At 42.6% G+C, this 11,583-nt stretch overlaps 1 protein-coding gene across 1 annotated transcript; it reads left to right on the forward strand.

Annotated features, from left to right (window-relative positions):
* Positions 1 to 698: 698 nt before the first annotated feature.
* On the forward strand, positions 699 to 8,180 carry LOC139638320 (aldehyde dehydrogenase family 16 member A1-like; the record flags this gene model as incomplete). The annotated part of the gene is given in 12 exon segments (XM_071512423.1): positions 699 to 857; positions 1,040 to 1,198; positions 3,310 to 3,466; positions 3,582 to 3,657; positions 3,937 to 4,042; positions 4,144 to 4,277; positions 4,902 to 4,989; positions 4,991 to 5,058; positions 6,937 to 7,141; positions 7,262 to 7,447; positions 7,686 to 7,811; positions 7,977 to 8,180. Coding segments are annotated over 12 exon segments (1,638 nt in total), but the record flags the coding sequence as incomplete, so codon positions are not given.
* Positions 8,181 to 11,583: the final 3,403 nt, after the last annotated feature.

Raw genomic sequence — 11,583 nt, forward strand, 5'->3', positions numbered from 1 at the left:
CCCTCTCTCTCTCTCACTCTCTCTCTCTCTCCCTCTCTCTCTCACTCTCTTTCTCTCTCCCTCAAATTCAAATTCAAATAAGCTTTATTGGCATGAATGGTAATTCAACCGTTATTGCCAAAGCAGAACAATAAACAATTATATATATAGTATACATATATTGTTTTATCTGTACTTGTTTTTATCTGTTTCTTTTATGTGTTACTTTTTATCCACAATGTCATCTTTATTTTTAACTGTTTTATTTGTTACTTTATTTTATTTTGTTGATTGTGATTTAATTCTTGCTTTCTTTTATTTGTCTTTTTGTGAAGCACTTTGTAACGGTAGTTTTGAGAGGTGCTATATAAATAAAGTTACTATTATTATTATTATTATTATATACATGCACATACATACATACATACACAAACATAAAATTTGTAAAAGATACAATTAGGCAATTAGATTCAATGCAATCAAATGTTTTGTATTAACCGGAGAGATATGATAATATAAAAAATACAGTAAAATAAAATTACAATTACAATTACTCTCTCTCTCCCTCTCTCTCTCTCGCTCACTCTCTCTCTCCTCTCTCTCCCCCCCCCCCCCTCTCTCTCTCTCCCTCTCTCTTGCTCTCTTTCTCTCTCTCTCCCTCTCTCTCTCTCACTCTCTCTCCCTCTCTCTCTCCCTCTCTCTCCCTCTCTCTCTCTCAGGATGGAGGGATGCTGTGCAAGGCCACGGCGGGGCTGGGCGTCCCCGTCTCTCTCTCCCCCTCCGTCGGCGCCACCTGTCCCTTCATCGTCTTCGAGTCGGCCGACATCGACAGCGCCGTCGACGGGGCGATCGAGGCGGCCTTCAAGACGAAGAAAGAGGTCAAAACTCATCCAGCATTATGAAAAAAAAAAAATATTCCTTCAGACCCCTAACGGTGCCTTCAAGTCCTCAAAGATGTTTTCTGCTTCAAACGGGATACAGAACAAGCTAAAAGTCACAAGACGGGACAGTTTTTTTTTTAAAGGTCTTCTTTTTTTGTCTTCCTCCTCTCCCCCCTCAGGTCCAGTGGGTGCTGTGTGTGCAGGAGAGCGTGCTGGACCCCGTGGTGTCCCGTCTCAGGCTGCGCACGGCCGGGATGAAGTGCGTGGCTCTGGCCGGAGACGGAGACCGGGCCCAGGTGGACGCCGCAGTACAGGAGGCTCAGCAGCAGGGGGCCACGGTCAGTCGCACTATTCTGCTCCTTCTTCTTCTTCCTACAAGGAAATCTGCCTTCCCATGCATGAAAATAAACCAAACTTTGCACACAGGTCCAGTCCCATGCCAAACTTCCTCAACCGGCTTCGGGGGTCAATAGTCCTGATGGTGGCGCTACAGCAACCGTCTAAATTTTAAAACTTTGAAAAGCAGAAATGTTCAGATGCTTCAAGCTGCCAGGAATTATGAAGTCCATCACTCTGTTTTTTGCAAAAACTGTAAAACTAATTAAACCTATCTCCTCCCACATTTTTTTGCTCAATTGACACCAAACTTGCTACACTGCATCTTCAGACTGTCCTCCACGAACGATCCAGCCAGATTTTTGAATTATCAAAAATTGAGCCCACAGTGCATCAACATGTTTTACTGTAAACAGTACTGTAAACAGCTACTGCAAATTCTCGCAAAATACATCTCCAATGTTCATGAAAATAAATACCAACGTTTTCCAGTCATGGTAGATGAAGTGTGTAAAACTTCAGAATTTTATCTCAAAAACTGAATTTTTGACAGTATTTTGAATTCTGCCCTCATGTAAACTATTGCAGTCAATGGAAATAGTGCATCTTTAAACATCAGTTTTTCACTTATGAAGCAATCAATCTTTGTAAAAAATAAATTACAGACATCTCTATGTTGTCTAGATGAAGTATGCAAATTCTCAGAATTTTGTCTTGAATACTGAATATTTGACACTAGTTTGAAATCTGCCTGTAAATGCATGGACAGCTGTTATCCTGCACCCTGGTGGTTGCCTAAGTTCTAGTTCATGATGGTATCACAGTATACAGTGTTTTCCCACAGTTTGGCAGTGGGAATGATGATGACTTGGTGTTGAGGAGTGTAACCTAGGGCTGGGCGATAATTCAGTATTATTGTTTATCGTCTTTCAGTGGAATCATATTGTAATGATATGAAGATATTTTGATATCGTGACACACATTTCTGCTGTCTAAATTGATGATGACAAGCCAATTTTACTTAAAAACTCATAAAATAAGGTATGGTAGGAATATTATTTGAATATTTCTGTTTTGTTTGACACCACACCTAACATCACCATTCGGTTCAATGAGATGAACATTAATTTGTTTATTTAACGTGATTTTGCATACATACCATATCGTGATATATATTGATATCGAGAAAAATCCTTATGATTATCATGATATTGATTTCAACGATATCACCCAGCCCTAGAGTGTAACCTATTTGTAATAAGCTGTAATCAAATGGGAGTAGAATAGTAAACTGATGTTGCAGTAGTTAGTTAGCAATGCTAGCCTCATTAGCTTATTTTAGCTTAGTTTAGATACTAAGCTTGCTAAATTAAATGTCAATAATGCAGCCAAGAGCTAACCCACTTAGATATGTACGCAGACAAATGGAGAAAAATTAAATTAGGGCTGAACGATTTTGAAAAAATATCTAATTGCGATTATTTTGACTGATATTGCAATTGCGATATGATTTGCGATATTAGAGGGAATGATCATTTTTACATCATTATTCTCATTTTCATTGAAAAACATATTCAAATGATCATGGTGTGATTTGTGCGGGGATCTGTACCAAACAAAGATGTTTTCTTAAGTCTGTAGAATATGATGTGTAGGCCAGGACATCTCTGCAGCACCACAATATTAATATTAATATACACACATTTCGCCTTTAACAAATATTGCGCCTCCTGCGATTTGAAAATTGCAGTAGGCCATATTGCGATTTCAATAAAATTTTGATTAATTGTTCAGCCCTACTTTAAATCCATTATTATTTGAATGGACTGAATAGAGGAGTAAAGGACATCTGCACACACACGTGACTTGAAGGAGGACTGACTGTTTGATCAACATGTGTGGTCATTGTAGCTCACTAGCATCCTTTCACTTCTCGACAGCATAAAATAAAGCATAAATAAAGTGTTTTTATATTTTACATATAGATGAGAAATGCCGAAGTCAGAGTTTGAACAGCAGCTTTGCACTCAAAATAAATGTGAAGCAAAAATTTCCATTGGCAGCTGTCAGATTCCCATAGTCTGCTGTTGTCTCTCTCTCTCTCTCTCTTCAGTTGGTTCAGCCGTGCGCCGCCCCCCCCTCCGGTGCCCAGTACCCCCCCACGGTGCTGTGCGGGGCGGCCCCCTCCTCTGCGTGCGTGTTCACCCCCGCTCCCGGCCCGCTGCTGCCTCTCATGTCCTTCAGGAGCAACACGGAGGCCGTGGCTCTGGGTAAAGGAAGCATCTTTTTATGGATGCTATGATTCTATGGATTTTATGGATTCTATGATCGGATGCTCACATGATTGCAAAACGCTAAGACACCGAACCGTCCCGTTCTCCACAGGAAACCACAGTCCGCACGGCCAGGCGGCCTCCATCTGGACCGAAGACCTCACCCTGGCTCTGGAGACCGCAAAGAGGTACACCGACCTCCTTCTTACCCCTCTTCTTCTTCTTCTCCCCAGTCCCTTTCTTTCCTCTTCTTCTCACTGTACTGTATGTATACGCTTTCTCTCCTTGTACCTTTCTTTGCCTTTCTCTTTCCTCCAAACCACTCTGGCTCTTTTCATTTCTTCCTCTTTCTTTCTGGTGAACTTCCATCCTGTGTCTGACTCCTCCTATCCTTTCTCTCCTTTTCCTGTCACCCTCTCCCATCCCTCTTTTTCTCTCCACTTATATATCCCTCTTCTCTCACCCAGTCTGTCCGTAGGCTCGGTGTGGGTGAACTCCCACTCCGTCTCTGACCCCAGTCTGCCTGTGTCCGGTCACAAAGACAGCGGCACCTGCACCGATGGAGGACAGGAGGTAAACTTTTCACTATTTTCTCATACAGTAAGCAGGTTAAAGTGGCACAAGTACTGGTAGCATAGTGCAAAAGAATCAGGATCCTCTCTGCTCTCTACCAGGGTCTGTACCAGTTCCTGCGCCCCTCCTCCTCCTCTCCTCCTCTTCCTCGCTCCTCCTCCGCCTCTCTGGACTACGCCAAGTTTGGAACAGCAGCATCCCCAGCTGTCATCCCTGATGGCTCTGACCCTGCCAGGTGTGTGTGTGTGTATGCATTGATATGCATATGTAATGCAAGATCATAAGGCATTATAAAGCAGTGATTCTCAACCTTTTTCATATCAAGGACCCCTAATTTAGTCCACATTAGGGCCACGGACCCCCATTAGATGAGATTTTTTTGTGTCAGACCCAAATCTGAGAATTTTTTTTTTGTTATATATGATTTTGTCCAGAATTCCATGACTATCTGTATTGTAGGTGGAGAGATAACAGAGAAAATATGATGAAAACAGTCATTCTTCTATGGTGAAGTTTAACAAATTCATCAATTTGCTGGGGACCCCCTGGAACCCACCCAAGGACCCCTGGTGGTCCCCAGACCCTACGTTGAGAACCACTGTTATAAAGCATAAGCACATTATGAATGCATGGTGATTATTATAATCAGAGCATGATATAATAAATGCAGTGTGATAAACATTTATGGGGCAGCTGTATATTTTATGGCAGCTACTGGTGAACTCTGAGGTAAGCTTAGTGAATTTAATCCCTCTCTTTCTGTCTCTCCTTTCTCTGCCTCTCTCTCTGTCCCTACCTCTCTTGACTTCTGCCCCCTCCTCCTCTCTTCTCCTCCCCCCCCCCCCCCCTCTCTCCTCAGTGCCCCTAAGTCCTACCCGCAGTTCGTCGGAGGCAAGGCGTGCAAGTCGGAGTCGGGCTGCAGCGTGGCGGTGCGGCCACCGGGGGCGAAGCGTGCTGGCCTACTGCCCGGACGGGGGCAGGAAGGACGTCCGCAACGCCGTGGAGGCCGCTGCAAAGTCCAGCCGGGTGAGATGCTGCTGCCGGACAAATAGACACACACACACACACACACACACACACACACACACACACAAGCATGTTTGCAGCACAGTGGAAAGTCCAACCTGAAAACACAAACATAAGGACACAAGTAGCTTTATAGAGAAGCCATTGATGAGATTTTGGTCAGAATCAATTGATATGATGGGGAAATGGCCGGAGTTACGCTTTAACACCTTAAGCCCAGCACTCAAACCCTACACTAACTTCAAGAAAACATCTTTTTTTTTTACCTTAAACTTGACCTCTGTACCAAAGAAAAAACCTTTTAGAAGTGAGATTTGGCCTCGCAAATGGGATGATTTCAGGCTTTCCTCTATTCTTGTGGGAAAATGAGGCTCTCACAAGGGTAGAAGTACGAGTGCACACATACACAGTATCCAGACAAGGGGTGGAAAGTATTTTGCAACACATGGGCTTTCATTTTATCAACAATCAAAGTCCAACTTGACTTTGTGAGCTGATAAAGTCTATAGTTGTCTAGACCAGTTATCAGCCGTACACAGCAGAGTATACAAACAAACACTCTTGCTCTGGTCAAGTTTAAGATGGACCATTGCAACATTTTAGGAGACCAGTGTCCAGTGGTGGAAAGTAACTAAGTACATTTACTCAAGTACTGTACTTAAGTACAATTTTGAGATACTTGTACTTTACTTGAGTGTTTCCATTTGATGCTACTTTATACTTCCACTCCACTACATTTCAGAGGGAAATATTGTACTTTCTACTCCACTACATTTATTTGACAGCTTTAGTTACTTTTCAGATGGAGATTTGACACAATGGATAATATAACAAGCTTTTAAAATACAAACACATTGTTAAAGATGAAACCAGTGGTTTCCAACCTTTTTGGCTTCTGACGTCTTACAAAAAGCAGTGTGTAGTCGGGTCACATTTCAGATGTCTATGAGTTGTTAACAGCTCCACCAAATAGTGATTTTTCCCCTCTAAACCTCACATGGTTTCATTTCAATAAATGTTCAAATGATCCAATATTTCAGCAAAATCAAAGATTAGAGAAAAAGTCCAAAAACTGAAAACAGATTTATGTATCAGAACTTTGTTTTTTCTTCTTTCCTCTCCCATTAATCATCTCACGACCCCTCAGATTTATCTGGTGACCCTTTGGAGGGGCCCGACCCCTAGGTTGGGAACCACTGGACTAAACTAGCTAACTGTATATAAAGTAGCTCAAACTAGCTCCACCTCCAGCAGCTACAACAGTAACATGCTGCTTACACACTGATGCTTCAGTATTAATAATCTAATGATGTCATATATAATAAAATATCAGTCAGAGGGACCAAACCACTACTTTTACTTTAATACTTTAACTACATTTTGCTGCTAATACTTATGTACTTTTACTTAAGTGGGATTTTTCATGCAGGACTTTTACTTGTAATGGAGTATTTTTACATTGCTGTATTGGTACTTTTACTTAAGTAAAGGATCAGAGTACTTCTTCCACCACTGCCAGTGTCTCATTACCATTTCATAATGTGATTACACTGGAATCACACTGTACACAGCTTTCCCATGTCGCTGCAGTGTGAACCACTGAGAACACGCACATCCTCACTAATACTCGGATTCAAGCCGTTGAATTATACAAGGTTTATTCAGAATCTCCATGTATACACAGGGATTTCCCAAAGCAGGATATGAGAGCTACACATAAACAATTTATCTTGAATTACTACACTATAACCAGGAAACGAGCTTAAGAACGTAAACACACACGATGATCACGGTTGTCGGTGTCTGTAGCAAAAGCTTGTTCCATAAATCCCCCGTCTTCTCTTAACATTCTTTCGCTCTTCTTCTAGCTGGATGAAAAAGAGCCCGTCCGCACGCGCTCAGTCGCTCTACTCCCTGGCCAAGGGTTTAGAAGCGAAGAGGCGGGACGTGGCGGCGTCCATCAACGCCCAGACCGGCCTCTCATTGGAGGAGGCCGACAAAGAGGTGGAGCTTAGCGTCGCCCGGCTCAGCGACTGGGCGGCTTGCTGCGACAAAATCCACGGAGGAGCGCCGGTGAGACATTTTTTTTTTTTTTTTTTTTGTGTTTATACGATGTCGATTTGAAGTTTTAGAAATTTCTGCCTATCTCCTAATTCCTTACTTTTACCCCCTCTCTCTCTCTCTCCCCGTCAGCCCGTCCCCCAGTCCGGCTCGGCCCTCGCCCTCCCCGAGGCCCTGGGCGTGGTGGGGCTCGTCCTCCCCGACGACAGGCCCCTCCTCTCCATGGCGACGCTGCTCGGGGCGGCCGTCGCCGTGGGCAACGCCGTCGTCGCGGTGCCCGGTCAGAAGCACCCGCTGCCGGCCTTGGCGTTCATCCAGGTGGGGGGGGGGGTAACTGCTTATTGGTTCAAGCTTAAGTAAATGATCTATATTTAAATTAGTGTTAAAATGACAAAGTTTGTGTGTGCTTGTGTAAATATACTCTATGTGTCTGTGTGTTTATCTGTTTATATATGTGTATGAGCATGTGTGTACCTGTCTGTGTGCATGCATGGGTTAGTGTCTATAAACATTGATTTTATCCGTCTAATCTCCTCCTCCTCTTCTTCTCCTCTAGGTGCTCCAGTCCTCCGACCTGCCCGCAGGCTTGGTAAACATCGTGACAGGAAGTAGAGATCAGCTGACGGCGGCTCTGGCCAATCACAGCGTCATCAAGGCCATCTGGTACTGGGGCAGCGCTGAGGTAAAGACAAAAGGACAGTTTATGGAAATCAGCGATATATATGGAAATTCGATATATCGCGATACGAAAATGTGACAATACGTATCACTCCACACATTGTTATCATTCTCTCTTCTGTTACTTTACCTTTCATCCCTTCTTCTCTCTCTCTCTCTCCTCCCTCAGGGCTGTCAGTACCTGCGGTACACCTGCACCAACCCCCTGAAGACCCTGTGGCTGCACCGCCAGAAGGAGGGGAAGGACGGCGGGACGGACTGGGCTCGCCCCCGTCCCGCCCTCCTGGAGGAGATGTGGAGGAACGCCGTCCAGTGGAAGAGCGTCTGGATCCCTACCGCCTAGAGAGAGAGAGAGAGAGAGAGAGAGAGAGAGAGAGAGGAGGGGGGGGGGAGAGAGAGAGAGAGATGGAGGTAGGGGAAAGAGTGATAGATATCCACCGTTTCAACCTTAATCTTTAGAGGGACGCAAAAAACCGCCCTCTTGATCTGATCGGAAAGTTTAATTTCTTACCCCAGGGGTAAACAATATGGCTCTGTCTGTCTTTGCCAGAATTACAAAAGTGCATCGGGGAGGGGGGGGGGGGGGGGAAGGATAGTGTAGATGTGAGACTTTGGGAGGAAGGGAGGGAGGGAAGGAAGGAAAGAAAATAGCCAGACGTCAGGGATTTGGCGACAGAGAGGTTATGAGAGAGAGAGAACGAGAAAACAAGAGATTAAATATATTGAAGGATTTATTTTGGGGGGGGTTTAGGGATGCAGAGGGTATCAAGGGTCATTCCTTTTTTTTTTTTCAATTTTTGAATAAAAAAACTTACGTAATGCACTTAAAACAGGCAGACTGGGGATTTGGCAGGATGTTTGCCAAAATCTTAAAAATACTTACTGCTTTCATTAAGGTCACATGTTACCACCCGCTGCCAGTGTATGGGATGGGCTTTGGAGTGACACAGTATAAAAAACACTCACTGATATTTAAAAAGTGAATATCCACCTTAAAACAGAATTTAGTCATGCTAATCCTCCTATTCAAAAGGTTAAGTCAATATTTGCAGCTCTAGGATTTCTTGTTGACTGAAACCGAAACAATCTCGGCTCTCATAAAACTGTTGGATTTTCCTTTTAAAATCGGCAATACATTTACCAATACACAGGATCTAATGCGACTATCGCCTTGAGCTATTTAATTAGCAATTGTATCAATGTGGAAATCTGCTTTGGATGTTGGATGAAAGGGGGATAACTGAGAAAAGATGGGTGAAGAATGTAAACATTACACAGTAAAACCCCCTCATGGCTGTAATTAAGTATTTTTGAAGGATATTACAGCTCTTTTTCTGATATGTCCAAGAACTGTCGAAGCTAAAACAATCAGGTCAGGGGGCAAAATTGAACTCGAGAACAGCTGTCCCTCTGAAAGGAGAAGGACTCTCTCGACTTGACTCGATGCGTCTGGAAACTAGGCCTCTGGATCAAACGCATGGAGAGACGCTATTGCCGTCTTCACCGTCACAAGACCATTGACTTTCTACCTCCTTACGCAACGGCTTACTGCTTGGTCATCGGACCTCTGCTGGGCTTTCTCCAAGTATGGTAGCTCTAAGGTCATCACTGTTTCGTTTGCAGGCGAACACACTCAACGTTTTCTGCGCTCAGATTAGTTTTAGTCGACGTAGCCTTGGATCAAAAAGTTTTCAGAAGCAATACTTTGGGTATTTGTATGAGACATCTCGAAGTACCAGAGAGTCGTGGTAGAAACCAGTACTGTTCGATTGTCGTAGCGTAGAAGTAAAGATGCATTTTTTTCTACCACAGAACATTCCTCTTTTTTTTTCAATATTTTCCAATAGTTTTTATCAATATACAATGATAACAACCTCATCTGCCTTGAGCTTCTGTCAGTGAAGAGTTTGTCTGTCATGTGTGAACTTAATCCCACCGTGCTACTATAGATCTTCAATACTGTACAATGTGATACTGTAGCTTTTTGCCCATACAGAAGGCGTTAACATTCCCAATGAAGTCTAGGATCGCACTCAGATTCTGTTTCCAAACTTAACAGCCATTAAAGTCCATGTCTTCAAATGTCATGTGTTGTTCAAATCTGAATGTGTATGATTTAGAGGATGTCAATGTGGGTCTCACTGTCTGCAAAGCCATAATTAAAAGATTATCAGTTCATAAACTTGTACTCTCTTGTTCTCTTTATATTTCTTATGTTTTTTCTTTACTCTTGCTTTTGACCTCTAATCTTCTTCTCCTCCCCCCTCCCCCGTTCCTCCCTATGTATACGTCCTTTTCTAATCTATTTCTATCTTTATATATATCTCTATTAAATTTGTTTTATCCTGTGTTTGTAAAGCGTCTTTGAGCACCGAGAAAAGCGCTATATAAATGTCATGTATTATTATTATTATTTTTTCTCTGAATTGAGTTATATCAACTCAACTCAACTCAACTTTATTTATATAGCACCTTTCATACAGGCATGCAGCCCAAAGTGCTTCACATAGCAAAATTACAACAATAAAACAATGCAATGTTAAAAAAAAATCAATAAATAAGAGTCAATAAAATAAAATAAAAATACAATAAAATAAACACCAGGGATAAAAATAAAGTAAAAACCAATGATTAGAACTTAAAAACTAAGGCTATAACATTACTCCAAATTAAAAGCCAGATTAAAAAGATAGGTCTTTAATTTCCTTTTAAAAACACAGAGAGAGCTTGCCATTCTAATATCCAGAGGCAGTGAGTTCAGGGCCATAAAAACAGAAGCCGCTCTCACCGGGACTTTTATGGGACACATAAGGAACATTTAAAAGAGCGGTGGAGGACCTTAGTGATCTGGCTGGAACATAAAATGAAAGAACATCTCTGATGTAGGGAGGAGCAAGGTCATTTAAAGCTTTATAAACAAGTGAAAGAACTTTAAAATCAATTCTAAAAGATACAGGTAGCCAGTGCAATGTCTTAAGCAGTGGGGTAATATGATCCATTCATATCAGACATATTTTACAGTAAATGTCTTACACATGTAACACTTTCAGTCGGTAGTTCCTGTTTTCACTCCCTAGTTCCTTTTTCCATAACTGTTCCCAGAGAGGAGAGCGCTGCAATAAGCTCCCAGTCAGCCGTTTCCACGACCGCAAGACTCCCACCCCCCCCGGCGATAAAGGAACAAACAGGACGGCCTTGGTACTGCAGAGTGCTGAGTCACAACCATGACACAGCAGAATCCTTAGGCAAACCCTGACTCGACTTTTGTACAAGAACGCATGACTTGTGACAAAGCAAAAAAAGAAGGTAGAGAGGTAGAGAGGAGGTCACGGTCTAAACTGCCAACTCACTTTTTTGTAAATTGGAGAAAGAATGTGCAGGGGAACAGTCCTGAGCAGCATTACCCTCATATAACCCACATGTGTCATGCTGTAATGTCCTGTCTTTATCTTGTTAAAGTGCAAAAGTCCTTTCCGTCGGCTTGTTTTATGGAACATACAGTTTAAAGCATCAGCAGTCTTTCCTTACATTCTTCTATGTTGTGTACACTATTTTATAAAGCAGAGATGAAAAGTTAAAAAGTAAGGCAAGGTATACAGTATATCAAGTATTTTCACATGGTCGCCTGTTTATGCCTTGTGTACAGTGGACCGGTCCTTAGCTGAACATTAACAAATTTTCCATGTCGATTAAAAGCTTTTTTTGTTTGTTTTTTGGAGTGATGTGTTGTCTCCCCTGGGAGAGCAAGGCCATCTGCTTCTGAAGCCAGCGACCAT

The sequence above is a fragment of the Centroberyx affinis genome, unplaced genomic scaffold (assembly GCF_046629955.1).
Source record: "Centroberyx affinis isolate AG114_WGS23_722 - 3 ecotype Tasmania unplaced genomic scaffold, CSIRO-AGI_Caff_v1 ptg006282l_1, whole genome shotgun sequence".
Classification (NCBI taxonomy): Eukaryota; Metazoa; Chordata; class Actinopteri; order Beryciformes; family Berycidae; genus Centroberyx; species Centroberyx affinis.